General features: G+C 36.8%; 1 protein-coding gene and 1 pseudogene across 2 annotated transcripts; both read right to left on the bottom strand.

Annotated features, from left to right (window-relative positions):
• LOC101294058 lies at positions 1-5571 on the bottom strand (annotated as a pseudogene). Its single transcript, XR_184431.1, has 11 exons — positions 5116-5571; positions 3859-4416; positions 3579-3744; positions 3170-3293; positions 2959-3071; positions 2594-2866; positions 1899-2129; positions 1709-1798; positions 1356-1406; positions 886-1137; positions 1-354 (listed from the first exon to the last, which is right to left on the bottom strand). The product of XR_184431.1 is annotated as a pathogenesis-related homeodomain protein-like (transcript).
• A 2191-nt stretch (positions 5572-7762) lies between these two features.
• LOC101293768 lies at positions 7763-9447 on the bottom strand. Its single transcript, XM_004296441.1, has 2 exons — positions 9063-9447; positions 7763-7976 (listed from the first exon to the last, which is right to left on the bottom strand). Exon 1 carries the CDS (start codon positions 9342-9344, stop codon positions 9075-9077), a length of 270 nt encoding a protein of 89 aa, XP_004296489.1. The 5' UTR covers positions 9345-9447; the 3' UTR covers positions 7763-7976; positions 9063-9074.
• Positions 9448-10289: the final 842 nt, after the last annotated feature.

Genomic DNA, 10289 nt, shown 5'->3' with positions numbered 1-10289 from the left:
GAACTCAGAAAAACATTTGGATACGACTGCTGCATCTGAAAAATGCTATATGACAATTCAAAACAATTCAGAATATCAAACCTTTTCTTTTAGTTCTGCTACTGGAACATAAATGACTGTCTGTTCATGCAATGGAGGTTTTTTCGATTTCTTTGCCTTGGCTGTTTGAAATTTAAGTAATATCTGTCTCATATTTTCTAGCCTGCTTTTGACTTTACATAGTCTCTCCATTTCCAGTTCTGCAACTTGAGACTCACCTCCACTTCCAGCAATAATTTTGGCTCGCTTCTCCTTTGTTTTTCCTTTCAAAAGCTTCTTCAAGCTCACATCGTCACTCAATTCCATTCCATCCTCCTATATGAATGAAAACACACAGGAGTCAACTCTTTAGCAACTCAAGTCTAGCATAACATAATTAGGGCTCCAGCAACAAAATAAAAAATGTGAAGCAAAAAACCATGAACTTGGGTCAGAGTTCATTACCCCATACTAACAGAATTACAAAATTAAATAAACTGATGGAAAATCTCTGGTTTGTATGCGGTAAGAAACAGGGATCGAGTGACCACAGGGGGAGCACATAAATTTCAGAATTATATGTGATAACAAAAAGAAATGCTAGGAATGTTACAACTAAGCTCAGTTGATCTCTATCAAGAGAAATGTGGATGGTGATACCAAGATATTCAAAAGCACAAAACAATAAGGGGTAAGGACTTGGATTAAATCAATAGTTAACTAAACAAAGCACATATTGCACAAGAAGAAATGCTTTTATATAACATGGCAAGGATGAGAGACAACATATAAAAACTATGTGAACGACTATAATACCCAATAATCCAAGAATACTAGGAAATATTATCAATTATAACAGGCCAAGACCTTGTTGCTCTTTGCAGGTGACAACCATGAAGATCCTTTCTGTTGATTTTTCTTCAGAGGGCTACTTAATGACTTTGGATGCTTTCTCCGGAAGGACTTCTTAATATTCCTTGGGGAATGGACCACAGTTTCAGCTGAGATGTCCTCCGAATCAGATTCCATGAGATCAGGAGCTTTTCCTGTCACATTTTCATATCTGGATTCCTTGTTGATTTCAGAAGCAGAAGTGGGAAGGTCTTTGGTTCCCTCTGCCTGTTGTGCAAAAGCCTCATCAATATATTGTACTGAGATACAAAATCCTCAACAAGGTGATTTCAAACTCAACCATGAATTAAAAAGGAAAATGGACGCTAAACGGCTATATGTATTGAAGAGGACAAAACTCTATTACTGTATGACACGAAAACTGATGACTACAGAAAAATGAGCAATTGACGAATGGATGAAAAAAAGTATAGCTCGTAGATTACCTTTCTGGTTTTGAGAGCCAGGTAACGTGTGTTCTTGAACCATTTACTAACCTGGACATATCAAGTCAAAGAGTATCAGGAAAGATGGGAATTGCAAGAAAGAAGTGCAAGCTAGAACACCGTATCATATAGTAAAAAAACTAATGTCTGTGCATTTAATTCTCCTTGAGGCTCATTCCAATATTTTGAAATAGGTAAAAGAAAAAAGAAAGTCTTTGACAGGATGAGAAATGTGTGTCTACTAAAGTAATATTGCTATATCTGATCTCACAACACATAATCCATGCAAAACAAAAAGGAGCAAAACATTCCAGAAGTCCTAAGCAATCTGATAGGACATCAGCCACCATTACCTTCTCAGGATCAAGGCCCAACTCTTTGGAAAGATTATCCTTGACAGCTTTAGAAGGAAGTTCATTTTCATAAAAAACTTGGCGAAGCTTCTGGAATAATAATTACATCAGAATCTCAGTATAAAGAAAGATACATCAAATACTTTGAGATTTATAGACAACTCATCCTGATAGTGTTACGAGCTAATACCTCAACTGCATTGCGAGGAATCCGGAAACATGACCTTCTGGCTTGCGTATCAGTAGTAGGTTTACTTTTCACTTCTGTAGGGACAGAACCTGGATTTCTCTCGCTCTCATAGAGAGTCATAAGTGTGCTGGCAGCATCAGATTCTTTTTCTCTTCGCTTTCTTTTACCAGGACCCCAGTCTTCATCATCACTAACTTGCTCCAGCACAAGACCATCCTTTCCAAACATTTCCTTTGAGGAAAAAGAAAAAAATACACAGTGAATGTATGACGTGCACCTCATACTCTTACAAGTGAGGGACTGGACCCCATCAATACCCATGGCATAAAAACATTTTATTAAAGACCGAACGGGCTTCATATGCTAATTTACAACAACATGGAATACATGCAAAGCATCCAGAGGAGACTAAGAACAATATAACTGACAGGAGAAGACGACAAGAATCCAGTTATATAAGTTTGCTTTCTTGAAACTCAGAATTCTACTCGTGCCGGACCCCAATGAGGCCTCCACTTCAGTTTAGGTACAATTGGAAAAGTAATTCAATGTTATATTTGTAATTCGAAATGGCATTTTCTAAAATCTTACAAAAATTTTATTTTGCATTTTAAATATCAGAGTGAGCTTATTTTTATTTTTATTTGCGTTTCATTTCCTGCTTAAGAAACAAGCCAAGAATTATGCATACTCACATCATATAACTTCTTATAATCAACGCTACTTCTCTGTCTGCGGCCAGAAACAATATCTCCGTCAGTAGATTCATCAGAACCTACGCTGCCGTCAGTTGACAATTCATCATCTGATGCATTGTCATCACTACCTTCCCTGCTGACGCTACAACTGTTTACATTCCTATCTGGATTATAATCATCGTCATCAGACTCATCTGAAGGCCATTCTTCATCTGGATTTAATAATAAATTCCCACCATCAGGGAAAGCAGCTTCCTCCTTGAAAACATCCTATCATGCAGGGATAGCCTTAGTTACACAAGATATTAAAAAACAAAATGTAAAAAAGTTGACACTTCCAGATGATTGTGACACTCACTAACCTGCCAAGTACTATCCATGGAAAAGCAGGTCCCAAGATGAGCATTGACTACTTCTAGTATTTCCATTTTACACTCACAAAATTTGCAAAACCAGCCTTGATCTCCTCGAGGAACTAAAGATTGTGAATTAAAACATATGTAGTTTTGTAAGAAAGGTAATTGAATTGTCACCAAGAAGTCCAAAACAAATTCAGAAGCGTGAAAAACTTACTATTTTCAGTATCCAAGGGAGGATCAAGACATTTTTGGTGGAATGCAGCATTGCACGTCCCATCACACAACACAATATCATTATCGGGGAAAGCTTCATTCAACTTGCACTTCGCACAGAATATCTAAAAAGTAATAAAACTGGAGCATTAATAACAAGCCTAACTTGAAATAAAATGAATTCAATCACTTTATCAACAGTGTCAAACATAATATTATATTATAAGAAACCTACATGCAAAACCATCTTCATAAGTGGGTGTATGTGTAAGAACTGTCTGACAATCAGACATTAGTCAAAAGGTTGTATCAAAATTAGTTGGACATTCTACAAAGCTAGCCCATTCTTTAGAAGAAAAAAAATCGAAGGGTTTTCCAAAATTTGAGGGCAGTTTACGGCATATACATACATGTTCATGAAAAACAGATCCATCTGGATCAATGACAGAGTCTGCAATGCTTCCCACCGAACCTAGTGAATGCAGCTGATAAATAGCATCACGGATTCCAAGCTTGCACTTCAAAATCTGATTCTCGGCTCTCTGTAGTTCTCTTTCTGGCTTAATCTTTTCTCGACTGTAGGAGTGAAATATTAAAAGAACTAAATTATAACAATTCGATATTAGATTGATCGTATAATTCAAAAAATCAGTTGACATCATAATATGTTAAGTTAAATTCTTCCTGTACCTCTGACCCTTCCAACCTTCACCAGAATAAGCATCAATCAGGTTCTGCTCCAACTTTATTTTAATTAACAGGTACCTTGTCCTCCTCTGCAAGCGAGCAGTTTCATCTACATCCACTTTATTCTTTTTGCTTTTCTTCTTTCTTCTCCTTTTCCTAATTCTGGTTTCCCCATCAACATTTTCCCCTTTCTCATCAGCTTTCTCATCAGAGCCATCCTTTGAGACCTTGTCCTTTTGAAGTTTCAATGAAGATGACTTGTTTGAATTATCCGCATCACGTGCTTTATGCAGTCCTTTTCTACTTGTCAATTTCTTACTTGTATCATTATTCTTTGTTCCCTTCCTTGATGAGTCAGCATTTCTTCTCTTCAACAAGGATGATGCAATCGTTGTCTTGGATTTTGGTTTTACCTTTTTAACATGGGAAACCTTGCCGCTTTTCTTAAATTTTGGTGATGATAATAGCTTTGACAGAGGAGTTGAGTAACGAGATTTTCCAGACTCCTGAACAGATGATTTCTTTCCAAGACCGTGCATTTTGCTACCCAATGTATGAATACTGAAAATTCCAGCACAAATTGGCTTAGTACGTATTCGGAAAGTAATTCAAAAAAAAATGTCAGAACATGACAGTGGAGAGATTATAGTTTCTAATTGTTGGCATAAACATGTTCCATACACTTTGGCTATGAATTAAAATTCCCGATAAAAACTTCCGGTACCTAAGTGAATAAAGTGCATCTTCACAAGTTAGCATAGTCTGGTACTCAATAGATGAACAACATATCAAATGATATCAGCTACACAATGCATATTGATGCAGTAGAAACGAGTACATAGTATAAGAAGATCTCTTCTTTGAAAGGAAAGCAGAATCGCAATCACAGTGGCCTTGTGACCCCCATTGTGGAAATGGAGATCATAAACCAGTTTCAGGTAAAGCATTACCAAACAGTACAAGCAAATGATCATTCACAACTTCATCCACAGTTCAAGAGTATGACTATGATTAATCAAAAATACAGTGTGGCACTGGATGGATAATGACATTAAACGTTAAAGATCTCAATGATGAATAATCAAGATGATGATGACCCATTAAACAACCAAGCACTATAACCAGTTTGTGATCACAACAAGGCAATTCAGAAGATACCCAGAACAAATTAGCCAGGGAGACAACCAACATTGAATTCAAAGCAAAAGCACAAGAATTTCAAGAATGGTAAAGCTATTAAATGACTGGAAGCTCTCTCACCTGGAAGAGATTAGAGATCTGTCAACTCTGAAGCTTGTACAAATACATGCTTATATAAACAAGAGTGACCGGGTTTCGGATTAATTGCTCATACAACTTCAAATTTTGAAGACTTTGGCTTTTGGGTTGCTTCTTCTTCTTCTTCTTCTTCTTCTTCTTCTAAACGATGCTCTCGGAGTCTCTGGTCAATGTTCGCCACCGATTTTGGTCTTCCCGAAGCTGCACCCAATAAAGGTTTGGCCTTTTTATACTATGGTTTGCTTGGGAATGAATGATCAAATAATGATGAGCAGGTTTATGATGAGAAGACAGAACAGGTTTCAGTTTGGAACTTCATTGAAAATAACAGAGGATTTGTAATCTAATCCGGCCTATAGATTATTGGGGCTTTAGAGCTTTCACATATCAGCTAAAAAAGTGTTACAAACCCACCACCATTGTTGTGTGTTGTGACACATACTTCTTGTTATGAGTACAATTTGGCTTGGACAATGCGGTACTTCCCTGGTTAGATGCTAAGCTAAGTGCTTATTGCACGTTTGATACTTGAGACTATATTAGATTTCTTTATTTTTTAAGATTGTCTTGTACTTATCTGGGGTGTCTTAAATTGTACTAATATTAACTCATGTTTGGTGTTATATGAGATTTGAGGGTAGTTTACTTGGTTAATGGTTTAGAATGATGATGTTATCTAAGGATGACCTACTTGAGTACCCACAATAACACAATCTAAGGAGGCCAACATGAAAACAAGGTGTTAAGTAAGCTCATTTATTTTAGTACTCAGTAACACCAAACACAGTATTAATTAAATTTGACTCCTTATTTAGCACAGTCTTGTTTAGTCCCATGAAACAAACTGCACAGGTGGTGTAACCAAAGTATCGACCAATAGTTGTCCCGGTTTGGACCCTGTTTTTTCAAGGACTAGGCTCGAGTGAGGCCGCTCTCAAAAGTTATTCTAATAGAGTTGAATCTAAGCATAACTATCTAAGAGCATCTTTAGCATATTCTTTATATTGGTTTTTTAGTCATTTTAGAGAGCGAGTTTAGTTTTTTTATCAATTTTACCAGCTCCAGACTAGTAAGTGACTAGCTATTTTAACTTTTAGTTTAGCTATCTTGCTCTCCAAAGTCCAAATATAGCTAGCGAGATGAGACTTTCTATAATTTATGTTAATTCAATATATTTTTTTAAGTTATTTTATGTAATATTAAATCATACTTAAATTAATTTTTCTTTATTTAATCAATAATATAAATCAAACTTTAGTTGAAATAGAGAGTACTGGTGTAGATGTATTTACAAATGGTTAGCCAAAATGACTTTTTAGCTATTTTGGCTAAAATTTGACTACAAAATAGCTAACATTGATAAATTGCTCTAACTTGGTTTGAAAGCAAAAGAGAAAGGCTTTACAATAGTTAAAGTACAAGGAGATTTCAAGCTAGTAACTGAAGCGATGAATGGTCGAATTGAGCCGCCTTGGAGATTGATCAAGCTAGTCCAAGACATTAGAGAGTTCGCGACTAGTTTTGATTCCATTAACTTTAAACATGTGCCAATTTTGTGACAGATGCTATAACTAATCTTGGTCATTCTAGTAATTCCCCGTTGTATTGGAATGAAAGGATTCCTAATGAGGCTTCTAGAGCCTTGCTTTTTGATATTGTAAACTCTGGTTGCCTAGAGGTTTCAGTCTTTAATAGATTTTCCTTCTTAAAAAAAAAATTGTCTAACTTGGTTCTGTCTATTTGAAGATTGGGAATAAATTACTGCTAAAATTCTGTACAATTTACACGGTTAGATGCTAACATTGAATCTTGGTGCCACGAAGAGATCAAGAAAAAAGGAAAAAGAAAAGGCGTGGTTAAAGACTCTAAATTTAGGCCACACCGGATCAAGGATGAGGAGGAACCGGTTCTCCAGATCTGGGACTCCCAACCTAAGTACCTCGTAGATCTTGTTGCTGGCAGCGAAGGGAGCAAGAGCAAACCAACAACAATACTAATGATGCTCCTTTATCTGCTAATGTTGCGGAAGAGCATGAGATGGAGGAAAAATGCTATGCGGTACTACAGAAATTTGTTGACAACATCTCGCCCTCGGTTGGACGCGAATGAGTTGAACTTTGTGTCTCCAGGAATTTCAGATGAAGATAATGAGACTTAATTGGAAAATCATTAAGGATGAGGTGTTTATTATGGCTTTGAAACAGATGCATCCTTCAAAAGCACCGGGACTGGATGGTTTTTCAACAGCATTCTACCAGCAATTTTGGGATGCAGTCGGTTCAGACGTAGTGGAAAGCAATCAGACAATTCTTGAGTTTCGAGGAACTTTTAGGACTCATGAAAGACTTGAGGTTTGTTCACTTAATTCCATCAAAGCCAACTTGCTCAGGTGGTGCTCTAAGAATTCTAGATTCATAATGAATGCAGAATAGATTCAAACACAGGATCTCACTCATGACTCAAGTTCACAAACAAAACAGGCAGCATCATACTGTCACCTGGGACACCAAACGAAACTGCCATTCCATTAGCTAGTCAGACCTCAGTAAAAAAGACTGAGCAGGAAAATGAAAACATCCAGTGAAGTACATTTTGCATAAACTTTTCAAAAATAGGAAAACGCTGCATAGGGTTAAATCCACCACACTGATTTAGGAGGCAGAACAGTAGTCGGATGGAAATAATAGAACCAGCAACAGACCAAATCAAATGACAAAGACTACTTATTCATGGAAACCGCCCATTTAATAGTCAAATTACAGAATAGGTATAATACCCAATGTCCAAGTGACTTTATTGTACCACAATGATACGATGAACTGCACCCAAACCGCCTCATTAACCTGCAAAATTTTGAAGTGAACGTTACTTCCATGAATACAAGGGATAAACTAGACCAAGAGGTTTGTTAAGAGAGTGGTAGGATGCTTTGAGTAGCGCAGTACAAACATTTTGCAGTCAAGGGAAGCCATAAATATAGAGGGGTTTCAATCATGACAAGAGGTATAATTTCTAGCATAGTACAACATTATAAAAAACATAGGCCCGATAATTTTGGTGCACCCAAGTCTTGTTAGCTAACAAATTCAGTTCAGCGATCAGTGCTCATAAAACATGAAAGAGAAACCTTGTAAGCAACACACAAATATGTACAATATAGATGTGTGTGTGTCTGTAAGCAAATAAATTTTTAGGAAGTGCATAATACTATAGGCTCATATAAAATGTAATCAGACTATCTGAATAGTCACCTCATTCAAATATTGTCTTTGCACAAAATCAGTTAAAAGAAACCAATAAGCCGTCTAACTGTGATCAAATACGTGGTGAAAGATGGATAAATTTACCAAAAATTTTTTTACCATAAAAACTGGTAAATTTTTCAGAAACTGGTTTTGAGTCATTATCACTCATCTTAGAAACTGGACTGCACACTTTCCATAGCAGTTGGATCACATGTGAAAGGCTAACACAAATGCAATTCTAAAGTCAATCGGGCTGCTGCTCAATCAGGTACAATAGCAACTAACCTAATAGCTCTGGTTCAACTCAAGGTACACCTCAATTATAATTCAAAACTTAAGCAACCTCCACAACCAGATTACTTAACCTATTGTCAACACTCCTAAGAAGCCAATACAAATCACATGATCCTGTTTCTACCTCCAACACTACCATCATATAAAACGAATTATAAAAAAAAACCACATTCACAGCATTTTTTTTCCTCAACTAAAGCGATACGCAGGAGAACATCTGCAATCAAATCATCAAACAAGTAATCCCAGATATCTACGAAAGTGCAAAACTTAACCAACCATGAAGAGATACAAAAAATTAACATAGCAGAAAGACAGAGCGAAATGCCCGAAAACAAAACCACCAATTTGCGAAAGGAAAAATAAACAATCTCAGCCAGAAACAAGTACCAAATGAATGGATTAATGGCCGCCGTGCTCTTTGGCGTGCTGGGCGTGCTCGAGATGGCGACGCTCCTCGGGTAGAACGACGAGGTAAGAGAATACCATGCCGCCGAAGCATACGTGAAGAAGAGGATCGATGGAGCTGGTCTCAATGTACTTGGCGTGGTAGTTGTCCAACCCCTTCTGCGCTGTCTTCTTCATGTAATCGAGGGACAGCATCGGCTTCACATGGTTAGGCAAATCCGTCACCTTCAAACCCTTGATCTGATTGTAGAACCTTTGCGCCATTTTTGACCGGAGAGAATCGAGAACCCTAAACCTAACAAGATTATCCGAGATCTGAGAGGAGGTGAGGGATACAAGGGAGTTCGGTATGACCTTTTGTTTGTGTGTGGCTGGATTCAGATTTGGGCCTTCCTTACTAAAAGAAAATTGGGCCTTTCAAATTTCGATCTGTTTGTTGTAAGAAAATAAATAAATAATCACTCGAACGGTGTCTCTTGCTAAATGGTCTAGATACTTGCGTCCAAACTTTTTCTTATTTGCATATGTTGGACGGTAACGTTCATACATCCGGATCCTATTCTCATAGTGTGGATTTTATGAACTTCACCTAACGTTGAAGTAAACATATGACTTCTTTATTTAATTTTTTTTTCTTTTGGCCAATCCTTACCTATGAGATTATGTAGTTGAGAATTATGAACTACTAGCCTTATGAATCCACTCTGTCTCTCATGAACTCCACAATCTACTCCAGCCTGTGTCTATACACAACCCACCAAAATGTTTGATTCCAATTGCTTGAATGACCAAAACATCCATCCCTTAATTCCCTCCAAAATGTCAATAGACGTGTCAGTAGAAAACATAGGTATTTCAGTAATTTGCTAATATGATGCTCAAATTGTTATCAACTACATGCAGTGCGTAAGAAAATTCAAGTTCCAATGGATACTAGTTTTGGTGAACTATCATACAATTATATTACTAACAACGACTCCGCAGACTATCATGTCTCAAACGATATCAAATCATATCATGAAGATGAGATTACGATATAGTAACAAAAAAAATAAAGATTGTATGTATAGAACTATAGATATGATAAAGACGAGACTACGAAATTCCAATTGGATTAAAACCATGTTTTCCTAAATCGAATTAAGCACTATTCCCCTAAAAAAGAAGGGTACATAGAAGAACATTGTCTCCCAATGAATAGAAAAGACT

Source organism: Fragaria vesca, linkage group LG4, assembly GCF_000184155.1.
Source record: "Fragaria vesca subsp. vesca linkage group LG4, FraVesHawaii_1.0, whole genome shotgun sequence".
Taxonomy (NCBI): Eukaryota; Viridiplantae; Streptophyta; class Magnoliopsida; order Rosales; family Rosaceae; genus Fragaria; species Fragaria vesca.
The sequence above is the reverse complement of the archived record's forward strand: the minus strand, read 5'-3'. Positions and strand labels throughout refer to the sequence as shown.

Excerpts from the sequence above, each read along its gene's own strand:
- LOC101293768 (XM_004296441.1), bottom strand. The coding sequence starts at position 9,344 with ATGGCGCAAAGGTTCTACAATCAGATCAAGGGTTTGAAGGTGACGGAT.